This window comes from Salvelinus alpinus, chromosome 21 (genome assembly GCF_045679555.1).
Source record: "Salvelinus alpinus chromosome 21, SLU_Salpinus.1, whole genome shotgun sequence".
Classification (NCBI taxonomy): Eukaryota; Metazoa; Chordata; class Actinopteri; order Salmoniformes; family Salmonidae; genus Salvelinus; species Salvelinus alpinus.
In genome coordinates, this window is record NC_092106.1 from 12,449,185 (window position 1) to 12,463,536 (window position 14,352).

At 42.0% G+C, this 14,352-nt stretch overlaps 1 protein-coding gene across 4 annotated transcripts in view; it reads right to left on the minus strand.

Annotated features, from left to right (window-relative positions):
- Nucleotides 1-10,316, minus strand: part of LOC139547840 (serine/threonine-protein kinase SIK3 homolog) — a 49,584-nt gene extending 39,268 nt beyond the window's left edge. For all 4 annotated transcript variants that reach the window (XM_071356967.1, XM_071356966.1, XM_071356965.1 and 1 more), the window contains exon 1: nt 9,997-10,316. In XM_071356967.1, coding sequence (XP_071213068.1) covers nt 9,997-10,281 — 285 coding nt within the window. In that variant the 5' untranslated portion in view covers nt 10,282-10,316. The remainder of the gene's footprint in view (nt 1-9,996) is intronic.
- Nucleotides 10,317-14,352: the final 4,036 nt, after the last annotated feature.

Genomic DNA, 14,352 nt, shown 5'->3' on the forward strand with positions numbered 1-14,352 from the left:
CCTGAATATAAAGTGTAATGTTTGGGGCAAATTCAATTTAACACATTACGGAGTACCACTCCCTATTTACAAGCGTAGTGGTGGCTGCACCATGTTATGGATATGCTTGTAATCATTAAGGACTGTGGAGTTTTTCAGGATAAAAAAAAAAAAACAGAATGGAGCTAAGCACAGGCAAAATCAGAGGAAACCCTGGTTCAGTCTGCTTTCAACCAGACACAGGTAGATGAATTCGCCTTTCAGCAGCACAATAACTTTAAACACAAGGACAAATCTACACTGGAGTTGCTTACCAAGAAGACAGTGAATGTTCCCGAGTGGCCGAGTTACAGTTTTGACTTAAATCAGCATGAAAATCAAATAAAAATCGTATTTGTCACATGCGCTGAATATACACATATACATACATACATACATATACACACATATAATACACACACACATACATATAACACACACACACACACACACACACACATACATAACACACACAGAAAATATATATTTTTTGTCCATTAAAATAACATCAAATTAATCAGAAATACAGTGTCGACATTGTTAATGTTGTAAATGTCTATTGTAGCTGGAAACGGCAGATTCTTTATGGAATACCTACATAGGCGTACAGAGGCCCATTATCAGCAACCATCACTCCTGTGTTCTGGCACGTTGTGTTAGCTAATCCAAGTTTATAATTTTAAAAAGGCTAATTGATCATTAGAAAACCCTTTTGTAAGTATGTTAGCACAGCTGAAAACTGTTGTTCTGTTTAAAGAAGCAATAAAACTGGCCTTCTTTAGACTAGTTGAGTATCTGCGTCAGCATTTGTGGGTTCAATTACAGGCTTAAAATGGCCAGAAACAAATAACTTTCCTCTGAAACTCGTCAGTCTATTCTTGTTCTCAGAAATGGCTATTCCATGCAAGAAATTATTAAGAAACTGAAGATCTCATACAATGCTGTGTACTACTCCCTTCACAGAAGAGCACAAACTGGCTCTAACCAGAATATAAAGAGGAGTGGGAGGCCCCCTTGCACAACTGAGCAAGAGGACAAGTACATTAGTGTCTAGTTTGAGAAACAGATGCCTCACAAGACCTCAACTGGCAGCTTTATTAAATAGTACCCGCAAAACACGAGTCTCAACGTCAACAGTGAAGAGGTGACTCCAAGATGTTGGCCTTCTAGGCAGAGTTGCGAAGAAAATAGCCATATCTCAGACTGGCCAATAAAAATAAAATATTAAGATGGGGAAAAGAACACAGACACTGGACAGAGGAATCCTGCCTAGAAGGCCAACATCCCGGAGTCACATCTTCACTGTTGATGTTGAGACTGGTGTTTTGCGGGTACCATTTAAAAAAAATCTTGATCGGAGCTCATCCAATTTGTTATCCAATGATTTCACGTTGGCTAATAGGATTGATGGTAGAGAGGGATTACACACACGCCGTCGGATCCTTACAAGGCACCCCGACCTACGTCCCTGATATCTCGGTCTCTTCTTCATGCGAATGACTGGGATTTGGGCCTTGTTGGGTGTCTGAAGTAAATCCTTTGCGTCCGACTCGTTAAAGAAAATCTTTGTCCAGTACGAGGTGAGTAATCGCTGTCCTGATATTCAGAAGCACTTTTCGGTCATAAGAGATGGGGGCAGAAACATTATGTACAAAATAAGTTAAAATTAACACACAAAAAAACACAATAGAAAAACAGCAGCCATCTCCTCCGGTGCCATGGAATCTATGACAAGACTTGAAAACTGTTGTCTATGAATGATCAACAATCAACTTGACAGAGCTTGAAGAATTTTGAAAAGAATAACAGGCAAATATTGTACATTCCAGGTGTGCAAAGCTGTTAGACTTACCCAGAAAGACTCACAGCTGTAATTGATGCCAACGGGGTGTGAATTAGATGTCGACCGATTAATTAGGGCCGATTTGAAGTTTTCATAACAATCGGTAATCAGCATTTTTGGACGCCGATTATAGCCGATTATATTGCAATCCACGAGGCGACTGCGTGGCAGGCTGCCCACCCCTAGTTACGCGAGTGCAGGCAGCAAGGAGCAATGGTAAGTTGCTAGCTAGCATTAAACTTATCTTATAAAAAACAATCAATCTTAACATAATCACTAGTTAACTACACATGGTTGATGATATTACTAGTTTAACTAGCTTGTCCTGCATTGCATATAATCAATGCGTTGCCTGAAATTGTGTCACTTCTCTTGCGTTCAGTGTAGGCAGAGTCAGGGTATATGCAGCAGTTTGGGCCGCCTGGCTCGTTGCGAACTGTGAAGACCATTTCTTCCTAACAAAGACCGTGATTCATTTGCCAGAATTTTACATAATTATGACATAACATTGAAGGTTGTGCAATGTAACAGCAATAGTTAGACTTAGGGTTTCCACCCGTTTCAATAAAATACAGAACGGTTCCGTATTTCACTGAAAGAATTAATGTTTTGTTTTTGAAATGACCGTTTCCGGATTTGACCATATTAATGTCCCAAGGCTCGTATTTCTGTGTTTATTATAATTAAGTCTATGATTTGATATTTGATAGAGCAGTCTGACTGAGCGGTGGTAGGCAGCAGCAGGCTCGTAAGCATTCATTCAAACCGCACTTTCCTCCGTTTGCCAGCAGCTTTTCGCAATGCTTGAAGCACAGCGCTGTTTATGACTTCAAGCCTATCAACTCCCGAGATTAGGCTGGCAATACTATAGTGCTTATAAGAACATCCAATAGTCAAAGGTCTATGAAATACAAATGGTAGAGAGAGAAATAGTTCTATAATAACAACAACCTAAAACCTATTAACTGGGAATATTGAAGACTCATGTTAAAAGGAACCACCAGCTTTCATATGTTCTCATGTTCTGAGCAAGGAACTTAAATGTTAGCTTTTTTTACATGGCACATATTGCACTTTTACTTTCTTCTCCAACACTGTGTTTTGCATTATTTAAACCAAACATGTTCATTATTTATTTGAGAATAAATTGATTTTATTTATGTATTATATTAAAATAAAAGTGTTCATTGTTCATTCACTATTGTTGTAATTGTCATTACAAATAAATAAATAAATTACGGCCGATTAATCGGTATCGGCTTTTTTTGGTCCTCCAATAATCGGTATCGGAGTTGAAAAATCATAAAATCGGTCGACCTCTAGTGTGAATACTTATGTAAATTAGATATTTCTGTATTTCATTTTCAATAAATTAGTAAGAAATTCTAAAAACATGTTTTCACTTTGTCATTATAGGGTATTATGAGTAGATGGCTGAGAATAGTTTTTTAAAATAAATGTAACACAACAACATGTGGAATAAGTCAAGGGGTATGAATACTTTCTGAAGGCACTGTGTTTGCTTGGTTTTGTTATTTCCTTTCGTGTCTAATTAAGACCTAGACAACCAGGTGAGGGGTTCCTAACTAATCAATTACCTTAATTGATTAATCAAGTACAAGGGAGGTGCGAAAACTCGCAAACGCACGACCCTCCAGGGATTGAGTTTGACACCATGCTGATCTAACCAATTCTGGCGGTGCTTTCTTTTACCAACAACTGTGATGTGTCAGCTCGACGTCAGGTTTTAGGCTAATGAATAAATTAGCCTAACAGTGTAATGGGGTGATCTGTTGAGAATGACACGAAAACCTGCTCTTACACGTGCTTAAACATCCTTGTTAGCTGGCTTCGCCTTCTGGGAATACTAGTTATTTCTGAAGCTACTCTTCCCCCTCTCTGTTCTTGGCCGAGATAATAGAATGGGGCCATATGAAAGCAAGCTGCGGCCCATTTCCGGCTAGCGGACAGGAAAAGGAAGAGCCAGGCACATGGTGTTCTAGCATTGAACCCTGTGTGTGTGTGTGTGTGTGTGTGTGTGTGTGTGTGTGTGTGTGTGTGGTGGGTCCATCTTTCTCAGTAGGGCTGTGTGCATGTCCATCTCTGTGGTATTTTAAGCTTCATTGGGCTATTATTGCTCTGGCAGTCATCCAGCTGTGTTGATGTAAACTCCCCCCCCCCCCCCGCATCGTGGGTACGATGCCAACATCTGGAGCAAGGACACACTTGAAAAACACACAACGTATTATACAGTAAAAACAGAAAGTCCCAAATGAGGGAGTAAGGTCATGAGGCATTGTGAGTTCACACTCCCGGTCTCACGCCACAAACTCAAATTCTTTGGGAACATCAAGTCCCTTTCCATGCAAATGGTCTCAAAATAAGGAAATTGGGTGCGAAATCAAAACTGGGAGAGAGTGCTATGCTGGCCTATAAAAGCTGGTGCCAGCATCATGTTTGATAGAACATCATTTGGCAAGCCCGATAAGCTGAGCACACAGAGGAGTTTGGACAAGCTATCCGAATGACTAGCACAACTCATTTCCTCACACACGCAATTCAAATGGCCAGTTGTAGTTGGAACTACTGGCTGGTTCTTGACATATACAGTTATAGTTACAGTAATCTACTTGGAGGGATGACGTGTCTGGCCTGCATTACTTTGGAATTTTCCATTGAAAGATATGGATACAGAGAGTCAGTTAAGCTGAAGTGTCATATAGCCCCCGCGATCACACGACTGTTGACCTAACCATAGCACCGCGCCACTGCTGAGACTTAGCAACCAGGAAAAGACAAGTGGCAAGAGGCCTACAAAATGAACAGGAGAGATAGATAGGCCTCCAACACTGTGATTATTTGGGACAAGCCACTCTAAACAACACGACTGTGCTGCTGACAATTACATCAAAGGAATGCGGACAAGAGGACTTTTCAAGTTTGATGACTTTGCCGTCATGAAATTCCTTTTACGTTTTATATAGCAGCGTATTACTGCAGAGAGCTCAAGAGAGGCAAATATGAAAAACCAAAAACGCAATCTGGAGATCGAAGATGGAATAAAAATGATGGATCAAAAAGTCTAATAGAAGTTAAGAACAAAACAAGGAGTTTAACACATACCAAATGGAACGCATTGGTGATGGTGTCATGTGTGGATTTAGCCTAACCTCTAACAATATCACATGGGATACCAGTAAGTAGTCTAACAGGTGAGAGCGTTTTAAAAAGACACAGCCATAAAGACACCATCTCAGCCGTCTGCAATGAGAATAGTCAAAGTTGAATCTTTACTGCCTCAGTCAGTCAGGCCCAAAGCCACTTGGCTCAGGAGCAATGCTCACCAGGGCTGTGTCCTCGTCTGAGAGGAGACTAGACCAAGACCCCCCCCAAGACACACACACACACACAGTGCATCTAAACATATGACAGTCAGTATGAGTCAGCATGAGTGGGATTGTGGATAGGGTTGGTTTGGGTGCTAACAAGCACGTGCATGTGAGTGACCGTGTAGCATGCACGTGCCTGTATTCTGCTGTGCATGAGCAAGAGATGATCAGTGTGACATTGTTCTAGTATGAGGGGGGGGGAAACACTTGCCAACACTGACATCAAAAACATTCACATCTCCGCCAGTTAAAGATGGTCAACATCATCATCATCACAACCACAACGTCATCTCTATCAGCTTAGCCCGCTGGGTTCCCTGTTGTAGAGGGTTGACCTTCTACTCCAATCAAGCTCCCTTATGTGGAGGTTAACGTGTGCAGTGAGCATCACAAGATCACACAAATAAGTCTGCATCTTTTTTATTCAACCCATGTTGTTGGTTTTCTTTGCGTGTTCCTTTCAGCGGCAACACTACGCACCGCTGCATTTGGGAGGTCTTCAGCCCTGCTGCTCAACGTTCTCATCATCTGGAGACGGTCACCACACAGGGTGAAAGTCCAACGCTGCAAGGTTACCAGTAATAAGAGACTCAGACTTTGACCTGGGGGGGGTGGCAGTGTGGTGGCTGTGGTATCGTTATTATTATTATTAATTGTTTAACCTGTATTTAACTAGGCAAGTCAGTTGAGACCAAATTCTTATTTACAATGACGGCCTACAGGGTAACAGTGGGTTAAACTGCCTTGTTCAGGGCAGAACGACAGATTTTTATCTTGTCAGCTCGGGGATTCGATCCAGCAACCTTTCGGTTGCTCTAACCACTAGGCTACCTGCCTAAGAATTCAGACCCTTTACTCAGTAATTTGTTGAAGCTGCAATGGCAGCGATTACAGCCGAGTCTTCTTGGGTATGACGCTACAAGTTGGGGCGGCAGGTAGCCTAGTGGTTAGAGCATTGTGCCAGTAACCTAAAGGTTGCTAGATCGAATCCCCGAGCTGACATGGTAAAAATATGTCGTTCTGTCCCTGAAGAAGGCAGTTAACACTGTTCCTAGGCCGTCATTGTAAATAAGAATTTGTTCTTAACTGACTTGCCTAGTTAAATAAAAGGTTAAATTCAAAATAATTCACACCTGTATTTGGCGAGTTTCCCCCATTCTTCTCTGTAGATCCTCTCAAGCTGTCAGGTTGGATGGGGAGCATCGCTGCACAGCTATTTTCAGGTCTCTCCAGAGATCGGGTTCAAGTCCGGGCTCTAGCTGGGCCACTCAAGGACATTCGGAGACTTGTCCCGAAGCCAAAATGTTGTCTTGGCTGTGTGTTAGGGTCGTTGTCCTGTTGGAAGGTGAACCTTTGCCCCAGTCAGCTAGCCTCCCAGTCCCTGCCACTGAAAAATGTTTCTCATGGTCTGAGTCTTTAGGTGCCTCTTGGCAAACTCCAAGCGGGCTGTCATGTGCCTTTTACTGAAGAGTGGCTTCCGCCTGGCCACTACCATAAAGGTGTGATTGGTAGAGTGCTGCAGAGATGGTTATCCTTCTGGAAGGCTCTCTGTCAGAGTGACCAAGGTCCTTCCCCCCCAATTGCTCCGTTTGGCCGGTCAGCCAGCTTTAGGAAGAGCCTTGGTGGTTCCAAACTTCAACCATTTAAGAATGATGAAGGCCACTGTGTTCTTGGGGATCTTCAATGCTGCAGACAGTTTTTGGTACCCTTCCCCAGATCTGTGCCTCGACACAATCTTGTCTCGGAGCTCTACGGACAATTCCTTCAACCTCATGGCTTGGTATTTGCTCTGACATCCACTGTCAACTGTCTGACCTGATATTGTCAGGTGCGTGCCTTTCCAAATCATGTCCAATCAATTGAATTTACCACAGGTATCAAGTTGTAGAAACATCAATGATGATCAACAGAAACAGGATGCACATGAACTCAATTCCGAGTCTCATAGCAAGGGTCAGAATAATTATACTTTATTTAAATATGTTTTTTTATTTTTAATAGATATGCCAAATTTCTAAAAACCTGTTTTTGCATTGTCATTATGGGGTATTGTTTGTAGATTGATGTTGTTGTTTTTGATCCATTTTACAATAAGGCTGTAACGCAACAAAATGTAGAAAAAGTCAAGGGGTCTGAATACTTTCCGAATGCACTGGTATGCACTAGTATGAAATTGCCTGTCAAAAACAACTGTTTTTTTTATTTTAAGAGGCAACTTTTTTTGTTTACTTTGAATTTCATAAACATGACCAGAAATATCAGTGTTTATAATCGTGAGTTGGTGAGAAGGCAGCACCAAGGCACTGGTTTCATATGTTTAAGCATCTATTTGTTTTTAAACATTACCTAGTCCCATTTAAATTGTACATTCAAACCAGGTGAACCTGAAGCATGACATGCTTCATAAGATGCAATTGGAGGGATAAAAAAATAGGGGGGGAAAAAAGGTTTTGGGTGGTGGTACATTTAATGACAAACCCAAAACAATCATACTTGGACCAGCTACTTCCTCTAAACATTACACAGAAACCACACTGGCCACAAAATAAATGTACACATACATGTTATTCAATCATTTCACCCACATCATTCACGCTCGTGAATGAGCGTCTGCGCAGCCAAGCGCTAAAATAGAACTTGGTTCTATTTGAGACACCACAAGCTGAAAGTCCCCTCCTTATTGGATATGAGGAAAATACAAACCCATGTGGGAGCTTGAAAGACAAACGAGGAGAGATGAATTAAAGATAACCAAGTAAAAACAAACTAGGTTTTCCTTAATCGTTGGAGTAGAGTAACACCCAATTTTGTACAACTCCGGGTCAAAGTTCTACAAAGAACCAGCTAAAAAGAGGACCATATGCATGTCAGGTAAAATAACAACCCAATGTACATCAACCAGGAAAAAGATCCATTCATGTGTTGACCTGCCCCTGTGATTCAGCATGGCCTATTTAATTATACATTTATAAAATGAGAGAAATCAAATGTAAATTATCACAATGACGATGACCTCTGCCTAGAAAGGGTCATTTTCAAATTGCACTAATGCAATCCATTCTACCAATCCAGTAGAACGCAAAATATCAGGGCCTGTGTGGAGTCCCCCTTCGCAAAAGTATCACTCAACAAAAAACGTGGCCTAATAATGGAGAGATTGTAGTTTTTAGTGGTCAGTGTTTTATCAATGAATCGTTAAGTAACTTTGAAGCAATAATATGTGGTTCCCTATAAATACATTTTCACAAGTTCTGTAGATTAGTTTAAGCTGCTTAGGCTACAGCCTAATATGTTTTTGAATATGTTCCATGTCACCATGTGAGTTAATCTATCAGAATAGTCAGCCTCCCTCACACAACACACATAGAAGTAGTCAAGTGTTCTCGGTCTTCTACACACACATTACAATCGTGATGTCCTTACAGGTAGCCTTCTGTTTATCCCTCTCTGATGACTGGCCTCAGTTCGATTCCATGAGCGTGTTGCAGATCCACAGTCTTATTACTAGGAGATATGTCAGCTTAGTGGCACTGGCACAGGCTTAAAAGTATGGCCAGAGTGGGTAGGCTATCAATTGGCCTGCTCTACTCCTTGCCCACCCAAGTCGCTATTGAGAGAAAAACATTGAAAGGGAAAGGGGGATACCTAGTCAGTTGTACAACTGAATGCATTCAACTGAAAGGTGTCTTCCGCATTTAACCCAAACCCTCTGAATCAGAGAGGTGCGGAGGGATGCAACCGCTTCTCAATAAGATACCTGGGAAAATAAAATGGTAATTTGTGTAAAGGCAAAATGTGGATAAAAAAGTAGTTTACTGTTCATGCTAAGGTCTCTCAACTATAAGGATGAGAAATGATATGTAGGTAAAAGTTGCAACTACCTTAATTGTTTTTTTGTTTCAATATTGAAAAACAAGTGTCAAGCAGACAGTGACTATCCACCAGCAATGCATCTGCCTACAGACGCCCACACTATGCAACAGCATAAGCACACTCAAAGGGATATCAATAAGCTATGACATATCTGAGTCTGCAAATTTTCCCATCGCCTCTGCCTATACTCTATACTCAAAAACTAAAATACCACCCCTTGAATAAACCACTAAATCAAATAAATACACCATGAGAAAATGAAAAACATGAGCTTTTTCAGTGAGAAAATACGTTGTTAGTGAACACATTTTTAGGGATGAGATATGGCCAGCCAGTTATATGTTTACTGCCTGTCAAGCAGGTTTGTTATTTTAGTTACCTACCAAGCGAACTTAACTAGCTTGCCAAAGGCGCATTCACTTCAAAATATCACAAATATATATCTAGTTGCTTGCAAATGATACGTGTAAACTACTGATGACATGATGCTTGTGATTCTACCTAGTTAATACATAATGCCCAAAATAGCTGGTTAGTTAACGATCGCAGTCCACGCTCGAAGCGCCCCTCTCCTCTCTTTCATCCCAGCGGTAACCTCACCTTCGTAGACAAGTCACCCCCGCTGCCCTTGTTACATGAGAACTGGTTCTATCATGTGAAAAACTACAAGGCGAATGATTGCTTATGATACCCCATGTTTACACCCCCGCACTGCGACCAAAAGCGGTCTAGCCGTTGTAACGTTACTCGCTCTCAGCCCGAAGGCCCAATCTTCAGCCTGGATGAGAGTGACAGCGATAACAGTCAAATTAGGTCAAATCGTTGACAACCTGGAATTGATCCCCTTCAAAAGCCTTGTATTAACCATCCTACCTTTGCTTTGGTGATGATGTGTGTTGCTAATTTAACAACGGCGAAATTTCCCTTGCCGATGGTCCGCTCGATTTCGTAGTAGCCCACTCGGGCTAGGGGGGGCCTGCCGGACGAGGGGTGGCCGGGGTTGGTGATGCACCCCGCGGCCGGTCGATTGGAGTGGCTGATCCCAGAGGATGGCTGTGGTCGGTTCTGGGCGCCCATGCCTGCGTGGGCCGGTCGGGTAGAGTGCGTAATCCCGGCCGCAGCGGACCCAGCTGCACCTCCGCTTGACACGGCCGCCATCTTCTCGCCTCTCTGCGGGAACAACAACCAGCCTTGCGCAGCGCGCATCGCGAGCACGCCCCCACCCTGCGTCATATTACGTACATAGCCCCTCCGCAGCGCCCTCTCTAGGTTGTAACTATAGCAACTATCAGCGTAACAATGACTTCATCCACAGAAACGGTTGTCTTGGCGACAGAACTGCGCATTATGCACTAGTACAAATCTGTGTATGTTTCTAACCGGGAAGACAGCGGTGCAGTTTCACACGTCTGTCGAGTGTAACATCACATGGTTGGATGGATTCAACATCTCGACTTCAACTCATTCTAATGGACACTGAAAATACACAAGGGCCATTCCCTTTTCTGAATCTAAATGTATCCATTTCCTTTATCAATATTATACAATTTTTCCTTGCACACGACTAAATCAAGTTGTATAATAAGAATTAGAAGAATAAGAATTTGATGGCAATTGGACACCTATGCTACTTCCTACTTTGATGGTTAAACTATAGAGGCAGCAACTATAAGAGTTGAGAAAGAAGAAGAAAAATAACGAAAGAAAGAATGCAAACATGTTTTTTTCTGATTAATTATAACAGATGAGAAATTGGCAAAGATACACAGCACTAATTCACTGTTATTATCTATTAATTAAACTATTTCTCTCTGGGAAAACTAAGGGGATGTGACTGACCAGAAATCCAATGTTGAATTTCAGAATTTGTTAATTTATGGTTAGGGTTATGTTTAAGGGTTAAGAAGGTTTCAGATGTTGTCCTATTCGGGCTGTCAATAGGATGCTGATCAGTCAAGTCTCCCATTTATCGCAGGTTGGCATTTATTGTCATGAATCTTGCCCTGGAGGCAGCTCTGCAGAGTGATCACTAGCTGACAAAGTCATAACAATTCTTACCTTAACCCTAACCACATTGGTAACCCTAATGCCTAACTTTAACCTTAAATTAAGACCAAAAACCATTTTTTTGTTTTCATGAACTTTTACGATATAGCCAATTTTGACTTTGCAGCTGGCCCATCTAGTGGAAATAGTTAACTTCTGCCTCCAGGTTAATAAACGTAAACACACATACACTTTTCTGCAGTAACTCTCCTGCACTGCCTCTATTCACACACACACACACACACTACATACGCACGCACGCACGCCCACACACATAACACGCAAATACACACACAAACAAACACACACTTTCACACTCTGCTACTGTCTATTACACAAACAAACAAACATACCCTGCTACTGTCTATTATTCTGTTGCCTAATCACTTTTCCCCTACCTATGTACATAGCTACCTCAATTACCTCGTACCCCTGCACATCAACTCAGTACTGGTACTCCAGTTCTAGACCTCAGCTGAATCTGGTAATGAATGGTGTGGCTGTTGAACAAGTTTAGGAGACTAAATTACTTGACATTACCTTAGGTTGTACTCTGCCGTGGTCAACACATATAGATTCAAATGGTTGCAAAGATGGGGAGAGGTCTGTCCATAGTAAATAGATGCTCTGTTTTTTTGACACCACACTCCAAAAAGCAAGTTCTGCAGGCTCTAGTTTTGTCTTATCTTGATTATTGTCCAGTCGTGTGGTCGAGTGCTGCAAGGAAAGACATAGTTAAGCTGCAATTGGCCCAGAACAGAGCGGCACGTCTTGCTCTTCACTGTAATCAGAGGGCTGATATAAATACTACGCATGCCAGTCTCTCTTGGTTAAGAGTTGAGGAGAGACTGACTGCATCACTTCTTCTTTTTATAAGAAACATTAATGTGTTGAAAATCCCAAATTGTTTGCATAGTCAACTTACACACAGCTTTGACACACACACTTACCCCACTAGACAAGCCACCAGGAGTCTTATTACAGTCCCCAAATCCAGAACAAATTCAAGAAAGCATACAGTATTATATAGAGCCATTATTTCATGGAACTCCATTCCATCTCATATTGCTCATATAAACAGCAAACCTGGTTTAAAAAAAACAGATAAATGGCACAACGCCTCTCCCCTATTTGATCTCGATAGTTTGTTGGTATGTATTGATATGTAGGCTATAGAAGAGTAACTGCTGCTTTTGCAACAGCTAATGGGGATCCTAATAAAATACTAAATATTCCCTGTATATAGCCATGTTAATTTTACTCGTTATTGCTATTTGTTATTCACTGTGTATTTATTCCTCGTATCACTATTTCTATTTTTTATTTGTATTTTTTTCATCTTCATCTTTAATTATGCATTTTTGGAAAAGGACCCTTATGTAAGCATTTCACTGTTAGTCTACATCAATTCTTTACGAAGCATGTGATTTGAACATGCATCCCTCCTGCATCCAGGCAAGGCTTCATTTCTTTCAGGAAAGGCCTGTGTAAACAGGCTTCAGTCATGTGTTGCATGAACAGTTCCAATAATTACAGGATTAGTTCCAGGATTATGGGAATAATATGAAGGACCTGTGACTTTTCTTGTTCCTGTGATAGTGTGAATGAGTAAGGTCGAATGATTTACCCTGGACACAGAATATGTCTATAAATCTAAATTGAATGAATGTGAGTTGCATTATGGTTGAAATAATAGTTTCTATAGTCCCCCTGGGATGGTTAGTGGAGAGGCAAACAAGACATTCACTGGGATTGACTGAATGTACTCTCTTCTTCTTCGTGTGGCTTTCCGGCAGACTACACGCTGTGTTGCGTAATTTGGTCACCCAGAAAATAGGGGAATGGGAAAAACTTAAATTGCACCAACATCTAACTCATAAAAACCCACCCCCGCATCCCACTACTAAACGATCCTACACCAGGGTGTCTGCCTGTGAGGATGGAACCCCTTCTCTCAAAACTCCCAGAACCTCTTCTGCACTAAAATCTCTCACACCCAAATATTTCTCTGCTGCTGCAACTACCACATCTAGCTTCTGTGATTTCCACTCCATCAGTGCAGTGAATTTGATCACCATGGCTATAAAAGCAAGAAATCCAACCTTACCAAAACTCATCCTCTCTGGCTCTGTCTCTTCAGGCCTACTCACTGGGGGCATCCCAGTCGACTCACCGACCCTTGGGTTATCCTCTACTCTCTCCACTACCTTAGCATAGGAAACTTTCTGCCCCACTCGAACTCAGTCAATCTCAACCTTTCTCTCTCTCACAGGGCAATTTGGATCCCCAGCTGCATGGGCACCCCACAGTTGACACAAGGTGCTTTCTCTATCCCAACTGTACACTCCCTCTGACTATGCCCTCCTGCACATTTCTCACATCGTGGGATCTCCCTTCTACACACTGCTGCATCATGTCTGAATCTTTGGCACCTAAAGCACAGAAGCGGGTTCGGAACATAGGTTATATTTGCTATTCTGTGAGGGCTTAACGTGACCTTATCAGGTAGAAACTCTGTGTTAAAAAAACAGAGATGGTATTCTCAGTCTCGCCATTGACACTGGGTCTATGTCTCGCCAAACGCTGGGCGTCACAAACACTAGGAATATTCCTTTTCATTTGATCCACTTCTACACTCAACGCTACCTCACTGATCACCCCTTTAAGCAGCGCCATGCTCCGGAAAGCAAAGCACACCACAGGTTAACCCTCGAGCCATGTGACTCGAAGCACCCACTTCCTCAGGGAGGCAGATCATTCTCGAAGCATTCACAGATGTAACCATTCCCAGTTTGTCCTTTACCCAGATTGACACAGCATATGGGTTGGTCAAAAAGCAGGAATCCACTCTTTCCAAAAATGTCACTCCTACCAGTTCAAAATCATCTCAGGTAGGACTCTCAGGGCAAATGTTGGAAGACTCTACCATATCTCTCGCCGCAGGTAGGTCCACTACATCCTGGACTGTCTCAACTTCAGAGCGCTCAACACTACCGACTGACTCCATTTCGAGATCATCAAGGTTCTCAAGAGAGCAGGAAGACCTATAAATAAGATTACATGGTTAGCAATCAGGAGATGTAGGTATGTACACCTCAAACGAAGGTGTATACTCTATTTGTATACAAATCTCTGATATTAACAGCATCATTCTTACGCTTTCGCGTCATCGCATTTCCCTGA